This window comes from Cyanistes caeruleus, chromosome 2, assembly GCF_971803275.1.
Source record: "Cyanistes caeruleus chromosome 2, bCyaCae1.hap1.1, whole genome shotgun sequence".
Lineage (NCBI taxonomy): Eukaryota > Metazoa > Chordata > Aves > Passeriformes > Paridae > Cyanistes > Cyanistes caeruleus.
In genome coordinates this window covers 111,332,682-111,359,971 of record NC_141702.1, presented here as the reverse complement: position 1 = coordinate 111,359,971, position 27,290 = coordinate 111,332,682, and the positions used below count along the sequence as shown (strand labels likewise).

At 40.7% G+C, this 27,290-nt stretch overlaps 1 protein-coding gene across 16 annotated transcripts in view; it reads left to right on the top strand.

The window, feature by feature from the left end:
- The window catches only part of WDPCP (WD repeat containing planar cell polarity effector), a 147,560-nt gene that overhangs the window by 105,587 nt on the left and 14,683 nt on the right, over positions 1-27,290 (top strand). For all 16 annotated transcript variants that reach the window (XM_023923241.2, XM_086879147.1, XM_086879156.1 and 13 more), the window contains 2 exons: positions 2,283-2,385; positions 26,633-26,768. In XM_023923241.2, the coding sequence (XP_023779009.2) occupies positions 2,283-2,385; positions 26,633-26,768 (239 nt within the window). The remainder of the gene's footprint in view (positions 1-2,282; positions 2,386-26,632; positions 26,769-27,290) is intronic.

The following is a 27,290-nucleotide window of genomic DNA, read 5'->3' as shown; positions in this document are numbered from 1 at the left end:
GGCAAAACCAAGACCTGAAATAACAGATGATTTTATTCACAGAGTGCACAAGTTCTTCATTGACAAAACTTGGTTATTTTCTGTAGTTGTTTCCACCCCATCCTCAAGCTTACTCTTTGAAAATGCATGGGGCTATACAATGCTTCTCATAGTTTTAGCTACAAAAAGACAATCATTAAACATTGTCAGAATGTATTTTAAATAAGTCTGCCTGTACATCCAAATCTCTGTGAGTTCAGACTTGTCCAAGAGCCCTTGGGTTTTCTATTGTTATCTAAATAAGGCGACAGTATCTGCTGTTTAATCTTCATAGAAATCATACCTTGCTGCTCAGGCCCTTTTCTCCTGACAACCAAGCTAGACCTACAAAGAGAGGAAATACAGAGTTCGCCACAAGTTCATAACCCTTTACTCTGCTCCAAGACATTTGCACATTTTTTAAGTCACACCTGTGTTTGTGATGAGAAGACACTGCTGTCTCCTGCATACTCTGCAGATCCTGCAAGTCAGTTCCTGGCTTTCCTGCATAACCATCTCCATATCTCTAAGATTTTCAGTTTTGTTTTAAAATTGTTGTTGTTGTTAAATGAGGGGTTAATGAAAGCAGCACATCTTTCTCCTAATACTATTACTATCACTTTTTTCATCTAAACGTGTCTTTCTAGAGTAAACTCACTTTTTCTGTAAGAGTTTCTGTCATATTGATGCAGGTGGCAGTAAACTCACCTCATGAAGGACAGTTTCACCTGAAATCTTCCACATTAGGGCGAATATAGTTGTTTTTATGGCATGCAGAGGTCAATATTTCCAGCAAACACTCTTTTTCCCTCTAAATTCCTGCAAGCAGATGGCTTGCAGAACAAGGGAATGACTCAAATCTTTGGATGTCAAATGGCATCTTCAACAAAGTAGTGGGGGAAAAACCTTTGCCAACTGTTGTTGGAGTTCCCTCACTTTCTATGTCACAGTTCATGCAGAGTGCAGCATGTGTCTGCTGGGAAGGGGATTAATTGTCTCTTGATTAATGGTCAAGAATGAGCTTTTACTTTTTGAGGACCAAATACAAGGGCAGTGAGAGTGTAGTTTGTCTGCAGGAATATATTCTCCCACAATGAGCTCCCTATGAAGTTCATGTGGTTTTCACCTCCAATATTAATTTGCAATAAAAAGCCTTCACTTTTGACATGGGCATGCAGTGATGGGACAAGGGGGAATGGCTTTAAACTGGCAGAGAGCAGGTTTAAGTTGGATATTTGGAAGAAATTATTTCCTGCGAGGGTGGTGAGGCCCTGGAACAGAAGTCACGCAGAGAAGCTGTGGCTGTCCCATTTCTGGAAGTGCTTAAGGCCAGATTGAATGGGGCTTGGAGCAACCTGGCCTAGTGGAAGGGCAGGTTGTCCCTGCCCAGGGCAGGGAGTTGGAACAAATTGATCTCTAAGGTCCCTTTCAACCCAAGCCATTCTATAATTCTATATAACGATACACCCCTGCTGCAGCCCTCTGATTTTTGACTCAAGATAAAAGACTAGATCCAGAATATTAGCAACTATTCATGCTAGAATACATTTGTAGAAAGTCCCTTGTTGTTCAGGAGTGACTCGGGAATCGCGCCAACCCTGTGGATGTTAAAAGCATTGAGCAGCCAGTGTTGCTCTTATTACCTCCAATATCATCACAGGGAGAACCATCATCACCTTACCCACAGAACAGAGAGGGAAATAACCTTCAACAGTGAGTCCATGACAACATTCAAACAAAAATTAGTCCCTTAAAGATGAAAACCTTCAAATCATAAAATCATTAAGGTTGGAAAAGGCCTCTAAGTTCACTGAGTCCAACTGTTAACCCATTACTAGCAGGTCCACTACTAGACCGTGTCTCTAAGCACAACATCTGCATTTAGCATGCTCCCAATACAGACTGTCAGCCAGGAGAGTTCCAGTACTTCAGATCTGGGTTACACAGAGCCACCACCTATCAACATTCTTTTAATTCAACAGAAGTTATGTTAAAAGTAGACAGATTGGTTTCTTTCATACACTGGTCAATAGCTTTGCCTTTATCAGTGCATGATTGGTCAGTGTTTTATTCATTGCTGTATTCAACAGCACAAGTAAGGAAATATATTTGCGTTGGAGGGAATTAAAACATAATGGTAGGTTCATCAGTTCCATCTGTGTTTGTGATCTAAATAATAAAAGAACCTCTTTCTTTCAAAATCCCTTTTGTTGCTCCTTTGAGATTCATTTTAGATTAATCTTTTTTCTTCTTTATTTCCAAAGGACATCCATTACCTTGCTCTAGATAAGGGTGAATTGGCACTAGCTGAAGTGGCAAAGAGAAAGGCTAATGACATTGATGCAGAATCAATAACTACTGGAATTGGTAAGAATTAATGGTGTTTAAAAAGCCCTTTTGTTTTAATCAATACTTATCCTGTAGAACATGTTGTTATATTTGTAGAGGGGTTATTGTTTTGATTGCATTATTTTCTTTGAAAGTGAGACCGGATTTTTATTTGTGACTAAGAAACAGTATTTTTATTTGTAACTAAGGAAGGATAAAAATCACATAGCTTTGCCTTTCAGTACCTGTGTGAGGATATCTATGAAGCAAAAAGATTTATGCTGTGGCTATATAGAAAAGTTCAGGCTGTACAAACTGAACTGAGTGCGAGAGGTAAGGGGCTGAATCTGAAAATCATTGCTCATATCAACATTGAAGGCAATTTCACTCACCTCTAAATACTTGCTGGTGCACACTGGAGCCACATCCAACTTTGGCATACTTTGGCAGCACTCAGATGGAACATTCACTGATGTGAATACAGCTTCACATCCTGGCTTTACAGCAGCAGCTTTGCATGCAGTGGGATTCTTACCATTCCATAAGGAATGTCGATGCTAAAGTTGCTAAGTGTGAGACTAATAGCTAAAACACAGATGACTTTTCATGCAGGGGAACTCACAACTCATTCACTTTTCCTTGTGTTTCTTCTGAATTGACATAAAGCATGCAAGCACACGAGACCATTCTGATTTCATTCATTTTTCTTATAGCATGAGCCAAGCAGAAGGTGTCTATGTCTAGGGAGCTGACCTCCATTAGAGACAAAGGCAAGAAAACCCACAAAGCCTAAAAATGTTTGCATAAAACTTACACAGTTCTCTTTTGTTTATTCTACTGCATCATTGAATATTAGAGGAAAGCACTGAGCTTTTGTCCTTATTCCATGTCAAGAAGTAGAATAGGATTAAAACTCAAAAGGTTTTTTTATGAGTCAGAGTCACAAAACTTGTGAGATTTTGGGTAACTTGGGATTCTTTTAGGACAGTACATCTATAAATCTCCCTGTTTACCCAGATCATACAAGGGAATGCCACTCCAGTACCTAGAAATGCAGAGAGGCCATATATGCATTTATGTGGTTATTTCTATAGATTGTATAAATCCATGACTTTCAAGGCTACTGCGATACAGGAGCACCTCCCTCCCTCTCCAGAGGGAATCTACTCACCAGAGTAGGAATCAAGCAGAGCCTCTCCTGGACTCTTTTCTTCAGGGTCTTTGATTTTCATGCTCAAGTCACTTAAAGCTATTTTTCCACCATAACTGGGCTTTTGGGCAAGCCCTTTCACCACTAGAGTTCAAAAAAAAGGACACCTGTTTAGGTCATCCCTTACTGGCACTTCAAAGTGTGCAGTTACATCTCCCTTGCCTTCTCCTCTCTTACTTCCTAGGTATTTATGTGCTGCACCATATATAACTGAGATACCCAGGACTTGCATCTGATCATTGTCTGTTCCCTGACACTTTATCCAGAAAATTCAAACTCTAATTTGTATCTTCATTTAATTCCTTGCAAACTACCATGATTACTAGATTTCTGAAGTTGGGCTATTTGTAAATTTAGTGAGAGCCTTTTGTAGCATTGTAGCTGAACACGCAGGGAGAGGGGTAGGGAAAAGAACTGAGGTGATCACAGATGCCTTCCTTGCATATCAAATGCCACACATGTGTAACTACAATTCAGCTATAAATGTGCAGACACAGTCTTCCCCTCCTCCAGACCAGTCCTACAGTTACGTCTACAATGCCCCATTAGCATAAATTATTAAAGTCATTTTATATGATAAAGACTTATGCTGAATAATTAACTATCAGGATGATTTTAAATACTTTTCAATGCCCTCAGGGACAAACTGTCACTGAGATTCATTCTCTAAACAGTAATGAATTTGCATCCAATTCATTTTGTATGAAAATAAACAGGAATCTCCCATGAGTTTGTTTTGCTGCAGATTCAATCTCACCTTAAACATGTGAAATCTCAGCCACAGGTTTTGTTTTGTTATACTTTATTCCAACGTCCCTTCTAATGATGCTTTTCTTTCATAAACTGTCATCAGCAAAAATGTTGACATGAGGTATGAACTTTGTGGACCCAACAAAAACAAATGATAAGTGCTTCATATGTTAATTGCTGTATTTTTCTAATACTTTGACAGGGGGAGAAAAAATCGTGCCTGAGCCAGAATTTTTTTAAAATGCGGTTTCAAACAAGTCTGTGTCCCTTGACCTCTTCCCAAACCAAGTCCTCTTCAGCTGGTCCCTGCGCTCTGGAGCTTGCATCCATTCAGTTCACCAATGGTCACACTTCTCCCCAAACTTCTTGAATACCCACTTCAGGCTTTTACAGGAAGACAGTAACCTAAGCCAAGAGAGGCAGCAAGGTGCAACCAGTGCTACTGAGCTTATACTAGACACCTCTATAGCTTATTTCTTAAATATATATATATATATATATATATAAAGTGAACCATTTTCATATGTCAACATCTGATGAAATTTCCTGAGCTAGCCCATCCCCAAACCTCAGATCAGCACTGCTTGCAAATAAGATGAGTCAGTGCTTCTGGCTGATTCCCAAGCCTTTGAGAGGCTCCATCTTGCCCCAGATATAATTTGTCAAGATATTTCTGTGTACAGGGTGCGCTTCAAGCATAATATATTTCAAACTCTGACTTTCAGGAAAAGTTTCAAGCTCCTTCAAATAATGTAGGATGACAATATAATTTCATCTAAAATTTATAGACATCATCCAAAGTCCTGTAGGGGTAGATTCCTCACATATATTATGTCAGTATTTGTGTCAAGAGAAAACTAAAAATAGGTTGATTTTTTTAAGATTTCCTGAATTTTGGCTCTTCTTAGTTCATTATCATGTGATTGCAGTTTGCTGGACACTGTTTTGAAGAAGGCACCTTCAAAGCTAAGGATGTCTGTGGGCATCTGGTGAAAACAGATAGACCTCCAGAGCACAGTAGTTTGGTGAGAATATTGCTGAGCAAGATGAAGTGTCAGGTGAATATGGTTTTGGGAGAATCATATATTTTGTTCATCTGATTAAAATCTTCTGAGGATAAGTATTCTGATAAGATTTTATGTTTGACAGCCTGTGAAAATGCATCTTTAGGGATGAGAAGATTGAAGTAATGGTACTGTACATCTCAGAAATGGCATTAGCCATCTCCTCTTTCCCCACTCTTATTTGATCAACAGACCACTGGCTATGGATCCTGTGGTTTCTTCTTCCAAAGATTTTCTGTTGAATAATTTCTGTAGTAGATCCACAAGTTCCTTAATGAGGTCAGGGAGTTCTCATTTAGCCTTGCCTAAAATGTATGCTGTGCACCTCATTTCACTTGATTAAAAGAGAGAATAAATAATTTATTCAATATTGGCATATATGTAGGTTACTAATAAATTTTGTTTATGAGCATAACCTGGCATATGCTATTCTGGAAGAGTATTGTCTGTGGTGGGAGAGTGAGTCTGCTTGGTGCTGTAAAGTGTGGGTTGCTAATGTAAAACCTGAGCTGCAAAGAACTGACATGGCAGAGCCTGTTAAGAAATGCCATAGCTAATAATGATCATGGAAGTGAAGAACTCAGCCCTTCAGACATCATTGCTCAATGAATATCCAACAAGAAGCATATGTAGGCAGTGTCAGAAAGTTTCCCAAGGCCAACTTCCAACAAATTACATTAGGGCCTAGCAAGGTGATTTTAACCTTCAAATCAACAGCTTTCACCCAAAAGGGATTCATGTTGTGACAAGACAGATAACTGCTGCATAGTTGAAAGGCAAATTGGGAAACCTTGTATTTCTACTTAGAATTTCAGAATATTAGTAACTAATGTTTAGGCAACATTTCTAACAGAGGTATCTTAACAAAAACACTGATGTTCAGATAATTGCATTGTTCTGAAATGCTAGATGGGACTGACTAACATTTTGGTGGTTCACTAATGTCTCATGAAAGCGCTTGAGGTTTTTCCATTTAAAATAGAATTTTAAAATATTTCTGGAAGTATTCCATACAGTTTGCGAGATAGGGAATCTTATCAGTTCTCACAGAGACTGAAGTCTTATTTCCCACAGTGTTTGTAAAATGACATTTAAAATGTAGAGACCCTAAATTTTTCACCTTACCAGCAAGGAACACCACCAGTTTTGAACCCTAAGTGGAGAATTAATTAATTTTATCTTAGTTCTGTGGTAGTGTTTTATATTGAACAGCTTACATGTTCTTTGTGATAATTAATAATGACACATCCTATGGTGTTTTGTCTGAGATACCAGTCTGATCTTGCATTACAGTCTGCTACCTCCAAATCACTTATCATTTACTCAGATCTTCCCCTCTTCCTGACAGTCCTGGGGAGCCTGCTTGCATTTCAAGACCATGTTTAGAATTGTCCCCCTGTTTTTTTAACCTTCTCTGGCCTTGCATTAGCCTAGTTAGTAACATTTCCTTCTCCTCTGATCCATAATGACTCCTTTCATCTCTCAAGTGATATTCTTCCTCACCCTCATGTACCCTCTCTGACACTGATGGCAAAGCCTTCTTCATTTCCTGCTCTTCCTTGGCACGTGCAGCTTTCTCTTGTCATCTATCAAGTTTCAAGAGAATCTTGGTCTTTATTTAATGACTTTTATTTCACTGTGTAACATATTTACGGCAAGCTTCAAAGGTATTGTCCCAGACACCGATGAACTGTGATCTGGGAAGACTCAGGGGACACCTATTCATGCTCCAGTTTTTTAGAGTCTGCCCCCTTCAGTGTAAGTGTTAGATCTCCTATTTATTTATTTCTGTTTTCAGTTTAAGTCAATCAAAACCTCAGGAATTAAACCCTTTGCTTTTATTTTTCTAATAATGTGACTTTATCCCCAGAGAGCCAGAAAAACATTTTTAATGAAAAATGCTTTCTAAGTATGATTGGCAGTTCACCTATGGCAAGAAATTAGTTTCCACAAGCACCTTTTTAATTTTGAGCCACCCAAGATGAGTGTCTTTGAAGATCCATAGTAATTTGAAATTATTTAACTGTTCTCTTGAACATATCAAGCCACACACAGCATTTGACACAGAGCCCACTAAACACAGTGAAAGGATTTCTGCCATCTTCAGGGGGCTTTGGATGGGGACTGTAGCAAGCAACAATCTCATGGGTAGGTCTGGTGTGACCAGGACTGCTGCCATCTGCAAAGACCTGGTTTGGAAGGACACTCTACTTGGTGTAGAGTGCCTTCAAGAGGAGGAGGCAGCAGCCAGCCCTCATGGCATTGCATCCTATATTTAAATTTCCAGCTGGTACTGAGGATTTTACTCTCTTGAGGGTTACAGGCACTTACTGCTCCCCTCCTTGTGTTCTTTTCAAGAAGTGGAGTGGTTTGTTTTACTTGAAGTCTACAGTAATGCCAAGCTATTTTTGGCTCCACCTCACCTCACCTCTCTTCTTGCTTGTGTCATGATGTCAGTTTTGATCTATACCTTCCCACTGCTAGACAGCTTTGCCTAAAGACATAATCCTCAGCCCCTCATAATTATAAGTACATCAAAGGCTAGTTGGTTTGCTTAGCTGCAGAGGTCTCCACAAAGATCTGCGTATCTTCACTTGAAAGAGGTTTATAGTTTTGTGTCAAGTTTTAGAATTGTCGTGGCCTTCCATTTTTTTTTTTCCTTCTTTATAGTGACATATTCTTGCCCACTGCAGAACTGATTTAAAAAGCACAACTATATGCCCAAAATGAAGACACTTTCTCCTTCATATTTTAATGATCCTCATATTTTGTAATGTCTGCCAGCAGTAAAATTATGCCCTATTGATTATGAAAAAGTCTTACCACAAATCATAGGTTAACTATTTTTTTTGCCAGTTTTAGGGGCTTCCAATTTTTGTACCTAAAGCCACATACTATGACTAGTTTATAAAAAACCAAAAATATAAAAGAAATTACATTATTTCCAAATTCTGAAAATTGAAAGGAGTTGTCTGTATCTGATATGGTTTCATTGTACTAACAATTAGGATATTGCAAGGCATGTGAGGTCACTCACATCTCCTCAGTATAATTCCGTCTTATCCCTATAACCCCTAGCCAAGTTAATGCACACAGACCACAGTGAATAGATGACACTAATTACCAAGTAAATAACATATTTTCGGTGGCAACAGATCAAGAAGGAAGTTTTAAAAGTGAAAGGAATTCACAGAGCTACACCTTGGGGGAGGATGTAACATGATAAAGAATAGTTCAGGCTAAAGGATCTCGGAGGGATGCCCATGGCATGGCATTGAAGTGAAGAGAAGCAAGTCAGTACTCAAACTGTTGACATTGTAGCTAGGAATTTAAGTAGGAATTTGGCTTCTCATCACTGACTTCAGTGCATAGACTGTAGTAAATTTAAATAGAAGGCACACATAGTTAAAATAACTGTTGAAACAAACTATCAAAGAAATTGATGCATGGAAAGTGTCTGCATGAAGACTGAATGAATACCTTTCTGGGAAATAGGTCTTAGCCAAATACAATTTATGCATTAGTCAAACACATGTTTTTCTGGATGAAATTTAATAGCCTCTAATTCACTGTAGGTCAAACTAGATTATTTATACTGTATCATAATAGTATAATATTCATGTGTTCTGGATTCCACTCTTGCCTACAGCTCTGTGAAAAAGCCCCTGGTAAATCTCCCATTAGCTTCAAAAGGCCCACATGTGGTCTAAAAGACTGCAGTCAAAAGCCACATAATATATATGTAGTATATATTCACACATCTCATAGCATGCACGTGTGTGTGTGTACATAAGTGGGTGTTATATTTACACATACACAGCCAAAATCTGGCCAGTCACGAAAATAGCTCCAAATCTGAACATAAGCCAGAGGAATTATTACGTATTTGTATTTTGCCTCATGACATCACAAGAAGCCGCAGCTGCCTTTTTTTTTTTTCTATTTTCTTTTCTTTTTTTTGTCTGAAAGCACAAAAAAAGTAATCACAGGGAGGAGATGCTTTCATAACTGCTGCAGCTGGCTGGGAGCTGTGGATCTGTGTGCTCACGGTGTGTCAGGGGCATGTTTGTCTCACACACCCTGGAGCCGTCCCTCAGCCTCTCGCTTTCCGACGGGGAACTCGCCGGTTGCATTTCTGCGTGCTGAAAAGCGTTGGCAAACACATATTTGCATGGCAGTTGGTATGTGTTTTGTCCTGTTTGCTCTGCGTAATGTAACGTGATGTGACAGGCTGTAATTCATCACATCAGTTGCATGACAGCAGAGGGATGGGAAAAGAGGTGCGATGGTGGGCTGATGTGAGGTGGCAATTTAGTGGTGGGTTGTTGTCTCTCAGCGTTAAGGCTTTTTAGAATGACCTACCAAAGAATGATCTCCAAGTGTTCCCTGTGCAGGTGAGTTTTAGAAGTAGTGATCAGGCAGAGCACAGTCAACAACATCAGGGGAAAGCTGAAGATCCCTGTGCTCAGAAGGAGTGACTCTTGTAAATATGAGAACCTTCGCACATGTGGTGTTAGATCAAACAAACAAACAAGAACGCTGAAGGACAATTTGTTTATTTTCTCCTCTTTCACTGCGCTCCCCAGGCACACCACAGGTCCTTATGTGGGAATACTGTGAAATTGCCAACGGCAAAAGCAGAGGTTGGGGCTGTTTTCCTCCAAAGACTCCTACACAAGAGACTGCTTGAAGAGTTCACCCCTGAAAAATTCCCACCACAGGTGTTAGGGTGTTTGACAACCTGATGTTGGTTCTTGTTGAGTGCTTCCAGCCTAACAAAACCAAGTTCCCTCTTAAAAACCCGTCTCAGGACTGGGACATTCTAATCAGGACACAGCTGGTGAAATCCATAGTGAAGAGCTCAATGGGGCCCAAGGGTGAGCTTTGCATCCACTGCTCTTCTCAGTCATACACTTTCTAAAGTGTCAACCTTGGCCAGAAGATGAAACGAAGGAAGCTGTTTAAGAAAAGCCATTGGTAAAAAAGTGGTCTGCAGTGCCTAGCACAAGGCAGTAAGTACATCCAAAACTGATGACTTTTTTCTTTCCTCAACATACCCTCTGTATTTAATTTCAACTATTTGAAGTATTTTTCCCTAAATATCCTTCCTGACAGTTAGTCTGCACTGACACTTCTTTTTACTTTAAATCTCAGTGCCATGAAACTTCTGCAAGTCCCCAACTCATGCATGAATAATACCTGCCATTCAATAATATTTTTCACAGCATTCAAGACACCAAATGTCCTGAATCTGTACTAGATTTCAAACTATAAATTCAGTCTTAAAAACAGATTGTGAGGCAGTTGGTTATCTCTGCAATGTTGATATTATGAAATGGCAAAATATTTTAATACGATGGAAAGATATAATTAATGATAGCTTACAAGCATGTATGGTGTTCACTTTAATTAGTCACTTACTGCAGTCACACTGCCAGTGTCCCACCTTTTCATCTTCATCATAATCAAAACTGCAACAGCTGCTTGATTTCTGCCTCCTGCCCTCCCAGCCCAGGGACACCACAACATCAGTAAAAAGTTAGGGTAGGGCAGAAATTGGATTCCATGGATTAACCACTTAACTGATAGTTTAAAAAATTTTAAAGGAACATGGAAGTCAGTATTCTTTCCTGTAGTTTTGTGTTAAAAACCTAAGCATGGCTTTTCTACGTTTTTTCAAAAATTAAACATTGTTTCCCAACAACAACATTGTTTCCCAACAACTAGATCATTTTTTTACTTAATGAAACTCCTGCTAGGTCTTTCTATGGTTACTCATTTACCTCTGCTGAATTTAGTCCTTGCTCTTGCTAATGTTCTTGTTGCTAAAATCCCGCCTGGAGACCTCCAAAAACACATAAAGTGCACCAGATGAAGAGGAGATTCTGGGGCCTTCCCAGACACTTTGTAGAATAATCCCAGGATGTGTTTTTTACATTATTTGGTAGGGGGTGGTGAGCCATCAGGAGCCTTACATGAGCTTACCCTCTGACTGAAGGATTTGGAACCTAGTCCTAAACCATGTCTGAAGTTCACTGGGAAATTTCACCACACCTCTGCTTAAATAACACAAACTCTTATCAACCAGATGCAAGATGATGGCTACAGTTAATTACTTATTTTACTGCATAGGATGCACTGTGGCCAAAGAAAAGTGCTACAGCCTGCTTACCTTAGGCCCTTGCTTTTAGCCACCAAAAGGCAAAATGTTTAGTTCATGAAGGCAAATTTGGAGCCTGTATGGGCACCCTCTGCTGCCATGTGAGCCCAGATCACCCTGTTCACTGTGCTGCCATTGCCTCAGATTTGTAAGGGAAGAGTTGACACTACACTGATCACTGTAATAAACAGAATTTTAAGAGTCAAACATTCCCAAAAAATTCCTGGTTTCCTCAAGCAGTCATGAAGGAAGCACAGGCTTTAGTCAGTGCCTTATTTTCATATATTATTATCAACTGTACTGCCCCAACCTATTCCTGTGTGTGTTTGAGAGTTTTGCTGCCCACTTGTTGGGATTAGAAGCAAGACAGCAGTTAAAGAACTGGATGTAATTAGACCTTTACAACCATCACCAACCCGCTGGATGACTCTGGCCTCCTCATTTCAGCCTCGGATGGTTTTGCTTTCCTTTGGAGACTGTGTGACCTCTCTGTGACAGGCTGCCCATCCTTTCAGCCCCATCCCATGCCAGGTCCCCTTGCTGTCACCTCCCTCCGGCTGAGCACACAGCCAGGTGAAGTCCATTTCCTAAGCTGGCTTGTTTTCTGTAATTTTTGCCACAGAGGGTGAAAGCACACCCGTGGGAAATCAGCTGTAATCCTCTCGTTCGTGTTTGCCATTAGGTGTCAGTGTGACAACAACCATGGTACACAAAGGCTAGGCTGGGGTGTGTAGGGATACCACCCCCATCCTAAACTTCTCATTGTCCACTCAGGGAAAATACAGTGTGAAACTGAGGGGAAGGAAAGGCCGGAGAAAGCAATAAACATTTTATTTCCGGTGTTTTTCCATCTCCTAATTGAAATTATTTACTAACAGATAAGTCTGTCTGCATTTTATTCAGCATGTCTCAGGTTCCTGGTGCTGCAGTTGTCAAAGAAGACTAATATTTACAAAACCAGAAGAAGAGGTTCTGCACACACTGATCTCACCCTATTTTGGGGCAAAAGAAACAGTCAATATTATCAGTAATTTGCAGTCAGCAGGAGGTAAACTGCTTTGCCCAGTGCAAATGTTAAATTACTTGTGTGAGTTGAAGCCTGACAATATTGGTGCTTATAGACAAATTCTTCACAAGTTGTTTAAAATACTGTATTAGAAATTTCAACTTGAAGTCAACTCATTCCAAAGAGAAGAATAAAAAACTTTTAAGGAAATTTTTTTTTTCAGGAATAGTGCCATTTTTTGGTGTATCAGCAGTATGCATGATGAAGAAATAGTAAAATACATTATGTATACCAAGAAGATGAAATTCTTTTTAAACAAAGCTTCAGACACTTCCCAAAATGTAGCAAACAGTTTTTGGTTGTTTGGGAGTTTTAAAAGTTTTAAAATATAAATCAGGGTTTGGGGGTGGGGGGAAGTATTTTTAGAAGAAAATTAATTTATAAAATATTCTCCAGTAGCAGCATTCAGAATACATTGAGTATTCATTGGCTAACCTCTTTTTTTTGCCTTATGTTTGGAAATGCAAATGTTTTCACCTTTAATCAGATTTTGATCAGGTCAACATAATGGTTAAACAGCTTGGCCTTCACCAGGATCAGAAAATCTGATGTGCCAGAAGATCATTGGGATTCAGCTTTGCCTTCACCTTTTCTGTTTTGAAAGGGAACAGGTTCTGAACATGGCTTAAATTTGGTGTTATTTTTCTTTATTCTCATAGGTTAAATCTCAAGTAGCACCATGCTTCTGTGGTAAGCATCTGAGCAAGCTGGCCTTTCTTTTACCTCCTTCCAGATTTCTAGTAACTCCATGGCACAGGAGGGGTTAGTTCTGAGCATTCACTGCACAGCCCAGGGTAATCCTAGCCAGGACAAGAATACTCAGGTACCACCTCTGCTATAATTCCCCAAGTTGGGCAGTTGCAGGTCTCTTCATGAGAGCAAAGCTTTCCAAAATTTGGTAGCCATGCCCCGCTTCAATTTGGGGATGGGAAATGAAAAACTCGTGTGCCAGTTTGATGTTGTCCTTATACCAGATAATTATAGGCTTTAGGAACAGAAAAGATGCCTGATTAAATGGCTCCAACCATCTGCTATTGCAAGACCGTGAAGTAATCCTTGACCATTTTCATATTAAGAGTTGCCACGATGATGTTCTCCCACTGCTTATGCCACTCAGCTTGCCTAGAAAGCTCTCTCCTCTGCTCTAGTTTACTGGCATCCTAGATCACCTTTGCTTTGTATTATTTTAAATAGCAGTGATTAAACCTTTATATCGGTGCTGTTGTGGGGCTCGAAAGGCCCTGCTGTATAACACATCTATTTTGACTCCAGAAATATAAATGGAAGAGATCCTTATTTTCACATGTGGTTTCAGATCAGGTTCTTCTTCTTCTTGTTTGTGGTACAAAGGGGACAGATGAAAAGCCAGCTAAGCAAGCAGTTTTTAAAACCCCAGCACTGGCCACTGTGGCTGCTTGTAACCCTGCTGCATTGGGGTCCCAGGAGAGGCATAAGAAGAGCCTCAAGGGCCAGGCACAAGCTGCTTACATGGCACTGCCTCAGCTGGTTTAGGTGAGCCCAAAGGTAATTTTGCTGGTTTTGAAGCAATAACATTAGTCAAATAGACCTGAAAGCAGCAGAGGGCTGCAAGCCTGCTTTACAGTGAGCACTGTTCTTACAGAGTGAACGTTGCTTCAAGCAACTCTTTACAGATCAGAAAGTATCCTGGTGCCAGGATCCTCCCTGCAATGGGCTGAGTTCCCAACTGCAGCCTAAACCAGTCCAAAAATGTGCCAGAAAACATAGGGAAGGGTTTCTACCTGAAGTCAGAGAAGAGGCAGAGGGAGCAGAGTCAGGCTGTAAGGAAGGACTATAAGGGCACAGGAAAAGCCAGGTACAAGTTAACATCTCTGGATGATGCACACCTCTGTGAGAAGGATTGGTGGTGGCATGTAAGGAAGGAAAAAGATCAGTGCTGCAATGCAGGGAAGTGGAAATATGCCTTTTTAAGGGCATTTTTGTCCCATGGAACATTAATTGCTTCCCATGGATACAAAATGCTTTTTAAGTGATGAAAGGAGTGGCTGACAAGCAATGCTGTATTTAACAGATATCAGAGAATGCAATGTAGGTTAATTACCTTCCCTTACAATTTTTTTTTCCCAAAGAGGTGAGCATCTTTTTTAGACAGAAACTAATCTCCAAACTCCTGTTGTCTACTTCAGTGAAAAGAGGAGTGAGAAAGGGAATGAAATGAGGTGGTGAGGAGACACCAGCAGGAGCCATGGGGACTTTTTTCACCTGGCATCAAGGCATCAGGTTTTTTGCTTTGCTTCCCATGGACTTTCATTTTTTGTTACCTTCAGACGCACAAGCAATGCCAGGAACTGCCCACAGCTCCCTCCAGGGCTTTGAGCTTCCCAAGCGGTGTCCACAGCCGCTGCTCCTGCTGACACGGTTTTATATAAGCAGGAAGAAAGTACTGGTGTTTGCAGGAGGTAGTGTACAGTGTAAACTACCTCTTTGAGGTTTTGAAAAGGTAAAAGCACTCTGGTATTCTTGCCACTCTTGTAACTGAAGGATATCAGCCAGGTGAAGATCTTCCCAGAGAGTGGAAGGAGCAGCCTGGTAATGAAAACCCCACTGTTCCTGCAAAGTTGCATTTTCCCTACAACAGGGCACATGAAGTGTAGCATGTCCCCTTTCCAAAGCTGTTTTCCTCAAAACAGTCTCTTCTAGTGGGAAGGGTGGGAAGGAAAGTATCAACCCATCAGCTGGGGTTTTCCATGCCAGTAGGGTCACATCAGCTTCTGAAGCCTTTGGGCACACAAACCACAGAATGTGCTGGTGGTTATCAGCAAGTCTGTGCAGCAAAGCACTGCAGCAGGTGAGTGACAGGATGCAAATATCAGGGAGGCCTGCCCCTGTATCTGCTTCAGTGCCTTTTCAGCCACACCTTTCTGGTAAACTGTAAAATGTTGGTCAAGGCACTCTGGAGATGGGTAAAACAAGGCATGCTCATACCTCAACTCCTTTTATGTCCTAGTGCCTTGAGGTACATTTAGAAAATGCATCCAAATTTTGTCTTATATTATAGGATTTAGCTAAGAGACATTGATCAGAGCAGTGTAGAAGTGTCATTAAGAGAGCTTAGCAACAGGATATTCTATGATTCCAGATTCCAGGATGCCCTTATGCATATCCTGTGTGGGTATATAAATATGTGTATGTGTCAAGCACAGAGTTTCCATATGTACACATCACAATAAAGTTTGAGGGTTTGCAGGTTTAAAACAACATGTTGGTACCAGCTGTGTAGCATGTTTCTATGCATTGCATCAGTGTTGCTAATTTTCTGTGCAGAGACACACACAGACCCCATAAAAACTTGGCCCTCATTTTATGAAATCTTACCTGAGACATTACCAGTTTAGTATCCTAAAGTCAGGACTTTTAAAGCAACTGAAAAAAAACATGTAAGAATTTTCAGTTTTGGTACACATTAAGCTTGTTGATATCAGAGTAAGTTTAGTCCACACAACCTTCCAGCATGAGTTACTTTTTTTTTTTTTTTTTTTTTTTTCTGTGAAACCCACTGACTACAAATACATCAGTCTGGCAGAGGTTAGAAAGCAATGATGTTTTATAAATTGGGCTCTATTTACAGGTAGTATTCCCATTTTTTCATTATTTGGATTAGGCAACTAACTGGTCCCAAGTTTTTCTTCATTACAAGAAAAAGAAAAAAACCCTCCTTTTAATAGGTGTGTGCTTCACACTTTTCAAACTTCAATAGCATAGAATTTTTCATTTGGTCAAAAAGCTGATTTAATTTGCTGCTAGGTTAAATGTTAAAGGTTTCAGTTGTACATCCATGAATTCTCAAATTAAATTCAGTGCATTGCTTAAATTTCTAGCTGCAGTGCATTTAGCCTAATTGCTTTGGTAAGTTGGGTGCTTAGTAACTCCTACTTCTCTGAATTTTCGTCTTTAAAGGCGAGCAAAATAAGCCTGAGGGCCACAGGTGGGCTAGACTGCTCTTTGGGATTCACCTGTGGGGTCTTTGGAGATCTCTTCCAGTCTGACTGCATCCTCACACCATATCTGATGAGGCTGTTCTGCTGACAAGGGAGGGCATTTAAACACCTGTAGGTTTTAGCTATTTAAGCCCAAATCAGTTTCGAAGCAACAAGAAAGGCTGAACAAAATGGTTCAGATTTCAGTCAGCTGTCAACTAAATGTGTGCACTGGGCCTTTAAGTATTTGGCCAGACACATCTTGATTGCTTGGCTTTTGTTTTCACCCTTGGAAAGTCAGCTGGATAATGCCCTGTAGCCAAAGTCTATTCTGTGAAGCTCCAAGTGGGCTGGGGATGCAGGGTGGGGAGAGTGTGTTTGTGGGGAGGGAGGGACTAGGTGAAGGGAGAATTAACCAAAACCAGAATTTTATTCATGTATTTCCAAATTTTTGTGAGCCAAGGAATTTACAGTAATTTTCAATTTTCTTGCAATGTTAAATGTAAAAATCAAAGGGACATAAAATAATCCCAGCAATGAAATCTTTGAGGTGGGCTCTTTTTGGGAACAAATCACAATGCAAACGGAGGTGATGGAAACAGTCAAGGAAACTTCCACCAATGGCACCCTCAGAGGCAAGCCCTGAGTGTTTAGTTTTTTCCTCTTTACAGTATTTTTAAGGCTTTGAGTTCTCACGCAACATATATGTCATTAAATGGCTGATTCCTCTTTGCACACGTTGTTGCGATGGCCTGTGGCAACCTGAATTAATTGTTTCAGTAGTTGATGGTGGTTACTAGCCGTAATTATTATAATTTGCATTTATAAAAACTTCTTTCATCTAAGGATCTCGAAATGCTTTTGCACACATTTAATTAAGCTTCACAACATCCTGTGAGGTAAGTGTCAAGAGTGTTGTTATATCCATTTTTACACGGGTTTCTCCAAGAAAACAAGGTCAGTCTCTAACGTGACTGGTATTTGGTTCACATCACTTGCACAGGACAGGTAGCATGGCTGCAGGAATTAGGAATGCTGATCTGGGTCACTTTGCATCTCCCACATAGCTCTTGCTGCTGCCACACCGTGTGGACAAACATGTAAGCCATGGCAAACACAGTCAGGGCAGTCTTAGCCCAGATTTCCCATCTGAGGTGGTCCTTTCCCTCGCAGGAGCACTTGAGCAGCAGAAAAGTCTTGGAAAGAAAAAGAGATAAGCACCCAACACGATGCACAAATGAAAACCCACCTTGAAAAGATCTGTTCTTTCCACAATTTTCTACCTTAGCATTTAAGCCTCTCTGCAGTCTGCACACAGCAAGACTTGCCTGCTTTAGCCAAAGCCAAGAAAGCAGCTGCAGGCAATGTAAAGTCACCCTTTAGCAGCCACTCGCCTGCTCCAAGAGAGGCTGCACACACTTCACCTCCACCCCCTATCCGCCTTAGATCCAACCCCATGGGCAATCAGCAATTCTGAGACCTACTAAATCCTAGATTACCACTTGACAGATATTTAAAAGTGAGGATCAACCAAAGTAAAATAGACTGAGAACTTGGGGGACAGCAGTTTTCAAAAGCTCATTTCTTTTTCAAACATATGACTATGTTTAAATTGAACCTAGCTCTCTGTAAGGTCTGTTGATCACCATAATAGCCCTGAGGAAGATAGGTCTGCTTGCAAATTGGGTAAGGAGTCCTAGACCATACCTTCATGAGTTCTTTACCATCCTCATCAATTTATGTTTACATAAATTGTTTACATGTGGCAATGACCAGATTAACTATTTGGAAAGAACTCTGCCTGTGGATGCGCTTATTCCAAAATAAAAGCCACTTTGCTTTTCTAAATTAAGTCCACTTACAGGTAGAGAGATTATTCTGAATAAGATGGAAAGTAATTTCATTCCCAAGTAGGCCATTGAGCAGAAATATTCTGAAATAATCTGTCAAATTTCTCGTGTTGATGCTTTTTAAGGCACAGACAAAGTCACAGAGTTAACAACCAATTTTGTTTTCAATCCATTGTTTTCTTGGAGAGGGTGTGCCATTGCAAGGCAGGAGTCAGAGATTCCTTTCAGTTCCCCTGGGTCAATGTACAGGATTTATTCTGGTCCATGTCTCTCTTGTGGAGGAAGGAATGCCTGGCATCCAGAGGAGAAGGTCTGGCACAAGAACATACATCATTTCTTTTTACTTGATGCTGTCAACTTAACTTTCATCAGAAATGGGACAGTCATTGGCCTAAGCCTGAATTTTCACTGAAGCTTTCTTCTGCTTTTCTTCTCCTCCAAACTTGTTCATGCCTGCTATGGCACAGAAAAGAAAAATATGGCAGCAACCATACTTGACATACATGACAGAACACAATGCCATGGGAATCCCAGCATCAGGCCCTCAGAGGGGTTTTTATTGCTGCTACCAGAAAGCTTTCAGAAACTTCAAATGAGTCTTTTTGGGGTGTATTTCTTAATTTGGAAGGGGGGAGGTAAAAATTCTCCTTGTGCTATCTCACATTGCAGAAGCAGACTTGATGGGTACTACATTATCCTTTTTGGACCTCAATCACTCCCCAAGATTCAAGATGAACTCTGCCTGCCCAGGCACCAGAGTCAGTGCCCCAGGGAATTTCTTCATATCTAAGGGATATGCAGGATGTGTACTCACATGCCCTTGCTGCCTCTCAGCTCCAGCTGTAGATGCAGTTTTGCTTTAGGAACCTGTACCTCCAGTATTGCAATATCTTTTTCAGTCTCTGTCATCAAGAGTTTAAATACAGTTCAGATCAGTGTTAGTGGCCCAGCTCCAAATGAGGAGAATTGCTGCAATTCGTTATCTTGACAAATTAACTGGTCTGAGGCAATTCCTTTTTGAGGGAGATACAATTACCTAACTCTTGAACTCTAGCCTTGCTCCAATGCTATGGCATCGTTATGCACCTGCTCAAAAAGTGTGGATACTACTTACCCATCCATAAATACAATTCCTGCACTAGGAGCTGAATAAAAAAAAAAAAAAAGGCTTTCTGAGGTGCCAAGGTGGCTGGTTGCACAGGGGAGGGAGGACAATATGGGAAGCTCAGGGTCCTTGTCACCAAACCATGAGAGAAAGGGCTGGCACAGAGAGTTTTATCAGAGAAACACATCACCACTTGTCCCATCCTCTGTTTTGAGTCCAGCTTCCTGATCCAACGGAAGAAGGCAGCTTTCCTGCTCCCAATCCACCACATGGGAAAGAGTAGCCTATTCAGATCTAAACCAGATTTTTGGGGGGGGGCGGAAAAATCCAAGGTGTTTTCTCCCTGGGGTTTAGGCAAAAATTATTATTTCAGTAATTCAGTCTTTATATCACTGGTGGAAAATGGGTTGTCATCAGCATTCCACTCCTGATATGGACAGGAGAGTACTCCTGGGAAAGCAGTGACCTCCAGCCTTGCCCTCACCTCCCGGCCTGGAGGACCAGCTCCCTTCTGCCTTTTCTACCAAGCAATGAAAATACATCCACAGTTACACATTGTTCTTCCAAGCCAACGTGGGCAGATGCACTTCTCATCCTATTCCCTGTGGAAAGCAACTCCTTTTGCCCCTCAGCCATAGCTCACCTGTGGGCATCATCTTTCCTTGTAAAAGAGCTCCCAGATGCTGAAGGACATCCCTTAATCATGCATTTGAACCACTGCCTTTTGGAAACTGTTTAGGATAAAGCTGTCCGGCAGAAGGCTTGTGTTTGCCTAGAGCCTCTTTGTATGGACTTGGTGGCTGGGAGTTTCCTTGAGCTCCACTTTGAACTCCAAGCCTTCAGCATCCAAAACATTTAACCCTCAATTTCTTTTCTGCTTTATCAGTTTGGCCAGCTTCCAGCTGGCAGCATTCATTTGCAGGCTCCCATTCTGCATCTCGTGTTTGCAGATTTGTCTTTTTCAATTAACCCCTTGAAATGGTTTTCTTCTCCCTGGAGCCTACCTGCCTCCGGTCTGGCCAGCACTTCTCCCTGCTCTGGATGCCTGAAGGGCAAGAAGCCAGGAGTGGAGGAGCTGGGTCCCTGAGCTGGAAGTGCCAAGCAGAGGGTGTGCCCCATGCACAGGCGTCACGGAGAGCAGCTGAAGGAACACGCAGGTTCGGCAGTGCCGGCTTTGCCCGTTGTGGGTTGGGGCTTGCAATGCCAGAGGCGCTTTTGCCTATGTGGAGTCTCTGGAGCATCACTTATGAATAATGAGACCTTCCCTGAATGCTTTCGCTGGGATGCTCGGAAGCACGCGCCCACATTTCCACTGCTGCAGCTTTCACCCCAAACAATGGGAATGTCTCTGCTCGCCAGCGGCTTTTCCACAGCCTTGTTTTAGAGCAGCAACTTCTACAGATTAGAATTAAATTTAAAAAATTAAAATTAAATTTAAAAAATTAAAATTAAAAAAAAAAAAAAGAAAAAAAGAAAAAAAAATTAAAAGAACCAAAAATGAAAAAATAAAGACCGTGCCTAAAGCATCACTTACCAAACAAAGACACTGCCTAGTCACCAGGACTGTCCTCCCTCCTGTGCCTGCTGTAATTGCTGAGCAGCAGCAGCCGTAGGTTGCTCATCCTGGCTCTCCAGCTGGTTCACAGGCATCCACAGGGAGGGGAGAACCACTCACCACTGCCAGGATTGCCCGGCAAACTTCACACGGGCTGGGAACCCCGATAACATCTAGAGGTGCACTATCTCTATTGCTGAGACACCAGTCAAGCCTTTGAAGTGAGACAGCCTGGAATTGAAACAAATCCTTGGTTGTTCAGTCTCTTCCAGCTGGAGACTCATCATGGCTTGGTACTACCACATCTGGGTCACCCTGTAAGACACACCTTTTTTAAAAAAAATTAATTAATATTGGCACTGCTGGGGTAGTTCCTAAGAAACCTGACTACTTTAGTCTCCAGGGAGATATAAAATTAACCATTCAGGCAGTATAGTGGTTAGCTTAATTCTGTGTATGATTAGAGCAAATGAGTAGTAGAGATGGAAATCTCAGCCAATGGTAGACAGCATTTCCATTTGCAGAAAGTTTTAATACCAGGTTTCACAGAGAGCTGCAGAAAACTGCTAAGTGAAGTATAACTGTCTACACTACAAAAAAAACCAAAAACAAAACAAACAAACAAAAAAACCCCACAAAAAAACCCAAAACAAAACAAAACAAACCACTAAAAAAACCCCAAAAAACAAAAAAACAACCAAAGGAGTTGTTTATAAATGCTATCTACTTATTAATTTTATCACAAAACTTTTATATTAATTCTTAAATTTCCTGCCACACCCACTAAAACAATTTTGCTGCTGCTAATACCCCTACTACCCAACTAGTGAAATAATGATATGTTATGCTTCTTTTAAAGATTGATTCTACTAGAAGTGATTGAAGTGCCTCATCTTCTCAGGCATCTAAATGTTAAACAACAGAATTGTGAGATATTCAGATTTAATTTCAGGAATAATCTTACCCAGCTCTCTGAACAGTAACAGCTGTTCTCCATGAGTTTTAGAAGTACTATAAAACCAATATTTGTACCAATTTGTATTTGTCAAATGCAAATATTTCAGCCTTAGGAATTAACAAAGCAACACAAAAATAATCTAAAATGAAAATTCATGGAAAACTAGCCCAGAAGAAGCAAAGAAGTTTAGAGTTACATTTTTCTACACTCACAAACAAAGCTCTGTGGTTTCCCTACAGGAATATGTTGAAATGAAATAATTTTATTGGAACATGTTTATTTAGAAAGGTTTTTTCAGGAGAAAGCCAGAAAAAAGAGCTGACCACGCTCAAATCAGCAATGGAAGTTCCCACTGATTTGATACCAGGAGAATTTGATGCAGTGGCTTTAAAAATAGCTTAATGTAGTTTGAGAAAACTTGGGATAGCATTAAGTTACCACAACTTGATAATGTGTGAAATCATGCTCAATCTCATGCCTTTGGCAGCAGTTATTAGCCTTTAAAAAAATCCCTAAAACCTCATAAAATCATGAGAGCTTGAATTCAACAGGTAAAAATAACCACTTAAATTAAAAAAACCCCAAAAAACTAAAAAACCCCAAGAGTTACTGCATAACAAGAGGGGATATGAACTTACTTACATAGAATTAGCTATTCAACTAAAAAAAAAATTGAATTTGTTTAAAAGCTTAAAAGAAAAAAAGTGTGATTGTTAGTTAATTCTGCTGTTCTATAGCACTCACTTGAATTAACTATTTGCATTTCTTCAGACACTTGATTTGTTTCTCTTGGAAAAATGTTACTCTTTACCTCTCTTTCTTTTAGTAAAACAGCAATGTGGCTGAAGTCTGTGTGGTTCGCAGGGAGTTCATTGGGATATATTTGCAATTCCTGAAGCAAGAGAATGATATTTTATCTTTAGAAGGAGCTACATTTTTTGAACTTATTGAATTTTTCAGAGATCAGCATGAAGAGTTCTGATTAAATGCTTGCTTCAGCGTTTTAAAGGCTTCTTGTGTCCCTGTTGCCTAAGGAGGTCGTACACGAGGATTGCTCTGTAAACATCAGATTGTACAGAATTGGCTCTGAGCACCATGCCAGGCACACAAAGAGGAAGTCAAATGGCTTATCTCTCACTTATCAACCAGTTTATTTTTCACGCCCAAAAAAGGCTGCTACAAGAGCAGCTGCTACTTTGTAAATAATTTAATGGCTGCTGTTAAGTAGAGCTGTCAATTTTGCAAACAATATTAAAAGGAGATTTTCGTTTTACCATGGATTTGCACGTTTTGAAATGCATTTTTATCCCTGAAAGTCCAGTGCAGGAACCTGGAGAATGGAAACAGCTTCCGATTTGCAGACACAGATTCAAAAGAGAATAGATATGGTTAAATAATGACAGATGTGTGAGCAGGCAAGGTGTGATATCTCATCACCTGCAAGCATTACCTAGAGAGCATCCTGCTCATTAAAGCGTAGGAGAACTTTCAGTGGACTTGTAAAGAAAGATATTTGGCTCTTTCAGGCAGGTGTGAGATGTAGCAATAGCAGTTACCACTGAATTCTGGAAATGTAGAATATGCATTGTGTCATTGTATGGTTGGGATCCCAATATTGGTCAAGACAAGTGGGATTTTTTTTAAGAATTTTAGCACAAAAGGTTCATATTATTACATCTGATAAATTACTTTAATGATGAAACCACAACATTAGCACAATACTAACTCTCAGATTTTTGAAATTCAAATTCAGATTGAAATCCCCAGACCTTATCATATAATAAGTTTAGAATAATAGTTTAGAATTTAAACAGCCTTATTACGCAATAAGGCAAAGGAATATCTGCGATTGCCTGAATACAAAATCTTAAGTGAAACTTATGATCTCTCCAGTGCTAGTGCAAAGTCAGGTCTCTCTCAAGCACCAAACCCTAGCCAGAGCCCTCATGATAGATGTGAGGACCGCCACCCTCCCCCTGCTCTGTGGCATTGTTGCCAAAATCCTTCCCTAATTGAAAGTGGGGTATGTTGCCTCAAGTTTGGGAAGGGCTGTGTTGTTTAAACAGTGTTCCTTGTGCATTTGTTCTTCCTGCTTTAGTACATCTCATGGGGAGCAGAGTCCATGTCCCACAACAAAAATATTTATTTCTTTACTCTATAGCTCATATCTGATGGTTTTGTGGCTTTTAACCACTCCTGGCATCCACACTGCAGCTGTATCCCCAGACCACAATAGGTTCAATGCTCATAACTTGAGGTCAGTTCCAGATATTTATTTTAGATATGAAAGTGCAAAGAAATCTATTTACACTCCTGTGGGTAAGAACCCTGATATTCCCCTGGTTTTGTGCCTGCAGATGAGACTGCTCTGTTTTCCATGAGGCTCCCATGGATCTACTAGCATTATTTAAGGTGTGCCTGTGCTACATCCACGGCATAAAATATCAGAGTCACTGGCCATGCTATAATTAATTGCTCATAGCATTCATATATTAGAAATATGGCACACAAGGACTCTATACATCCAAATTATAGCCCACTTCCCATTAAAAAGCTGCTGGGTACCACCTGGAGCACGTGCATGTCACAGTGAAGTGACTGGTGTGAGAACTGGGATTTACTCAGCACTGGTTCTCAGCAGAGACAAGAAAACACAGATCAGTAGTGTGATGGAAAGAGATCAAGAAAAAGTTGACCCAATTCTGGTTTGTTTCTTTTCTCAATACACACTTCTCTTTCAGCATCTCTCAGGGTTTTATGTTCTGAAATATTCCCACTCCTTGGAGCTGGGTTAGCCTCAGGAGAGGTGGCTCAGGAGAAGTCATGGACATCATATATTGGTGAAAGTTTGTAGCTTTAAGGGGGTAAGTTGTGTAGGCCTTAGATGTTACTGAGTAAGTGGAAAAAGAAAAAAAACAGAAAAGAAAAATGAATTACAGATTGCTTGACTCACACCATATATCTGAGCTTTGACATTTTGCAAATTCAAAGATTTAACATTCTGTTTCTTCACAAACTCTGGCCAAGTGAAGAGAGAGGCTCTTCAGGACCAAAGACTCAGTTCCAGGTGGGAGCACAGCAGTGAGAGCTGTGTCAAAGTTTATTGCACAAGACCTGCAGTGGATCTTGCCTAATTATTTTTTTTCCCATCAACAGGAATTTTGTCTAAGCCCTTTCCCAGAGCTCTTCATGGATATGAAAAGCAGCTTCTCACAAACCTTTATAAGTTTTCAATACTGTTCCTCCCCTTCTCTTGGCTTCTCATTCTGCAAGGCTCCAGGAAGAGATCTCCAGAGAAACCTCCCTTGCTTGCCCTGGATTTGAGTTTCTGAGATGTAAAGCATTGCCCGTACATTTGTTTTCTCCTCTGCTTTTATTTCTCTTTGGATTTTTTTTATTCAGGATGGAGGAGAAATTGCACCAGTGCTGGTTTAGCACCTTTATTTATTGTAGTGTGGTGTGTGTGCTTGAGGTGTGCTGCCTTCAACCGAGTTGGCCATTTTCAACCATTCCCCACATTGCTCCGCAGGTGGGAACCAGCAGCGCAGACAGCATCAGCGACCTGGGAAAGCCAAACCTTGCCACACTTCACCCTCCCTCACACCACAGATGCCAGTAATATTTAGGTGGCATGAAGAGTAGGAATAGTCCACAGCAATCCCACGGTGCTGGATTTTTAGGATTCGGAGGTTCAGAGATGCTTATGAGGAGATTTGCCCTCCTAAGCCAGCGAGCGTTCTGGGTCTCCAGATGAAATGTAAACCAACAGTGTGACCAGGGTGTTACATCCTCCCCACTGCCCACAGTGCCACCATGGGTATCATGCAGATTAGCTTACACAGGATCCAAGAAGGCAGAGAACAAGGGGAGCAGAACAGGATTAGAAGGAGAAAAAATGAAAAAGGGTCTTACGATTTTGAGAAAAATCTTTTTAAAGTCTTTATCTGTAACAGGATTTTATTTTTCCTTAATCCAAACTCTGCTAGCCTGTGGTTTGATTGATTTTTTTATTTATTTAAGTCTCAGAATATACGATTCCTCCTCTATATTTTTAAGTAGTTCAGATATTTTTAAACCATTTCCTTTACCACAGTGCTCAGACTTGGAATTGAATGCCCATGCTTCACCTACTGAAGACTTCAGGTCTTGATTGTGAACCAAAATATTTTAAAACAGAGCTAAGGGAAGCCTTTATTTTTAAAGGAAGGAGTTACACCTACCCCTCTGAGGAACTAGTCCAACTGATAAGACTTTGATCCCTATGGCATCAGGAAAATGCTCATGCAGCAGCCTTTGGCAGCCAGCTGGACCTTCTGTAGGTGACAATTTAGAGAAAGCATTTCCTCCTTGCTAACTACAGCCAATACACAGTCTCTGTCTTTCAAAAACTCTTGGACCTGTTTCTTGTTGCTGGTCATTGGCTCCTTGGCCTCCTTTTCAAGGGAAAAGCCAAGGGTGAAAGCTGTGGAAGCATCTGGGCTTCCGTTCAGTTTGGTCCCTTGCAAGAGAGGACACCGTTGTCCTTACGGGCATCCAAGGCAAACAGCTGGCAGCTTGGTTGGTACTTTCAGATGAAGTAAGTGTGATAACATATCCTGATTCATCTTCACAGAACTTCTGGGGCAGTCAGATGAAGAGGACCCATCTTGTGAAGCTTTTGCTGACCAATCTCCAGAGCGGGGAGAAGGGTGCAACCTGCCTGCTCCCAGCCCTGCTGACAGACCACCAGCGCAGAGCTGCTCCCACAGGTGAGTTCTGAATTGTTTCAAAATGTATGTTTGATATTCTAAACCTTCCTGACAACTGCAGTTGTTGTCTGCATCGTGATTGTAAGCACAATAAAACATGAACACACTAAGAACTTAAGAAAAACCTGGAAGCCCAGAGGGCACAGCATAGACACAAAGAAATCTCCAGAAACATAGACAATTTGCAAGCTTTTAACACACACTAGCACAGCCATTTTCAGACTAAATCATCTGGGCAAAGGCAGCCTTGCTCGTTGAATGTGGAGAAAAGAGAAATACAGCAATGGAAATGCAGCAAATTAACAGTTGCAGGTGGTGAACAGAACTTTTGAAAACCTGACATGATCTTTACACATTTCTGTAAGCACATCACTAGCCTGTAATCAAAATCCCTGGGAAGATCTTTGAGAGTGCCCTTCTTCAAAAGCTGATTAAAACCTTGAACCTAGCTATGAGAGAAACAACAGTTCTGATAATTGGGATTTTTTTCCAATGCTTTCTTTGCTGGTGAACCTGCACACC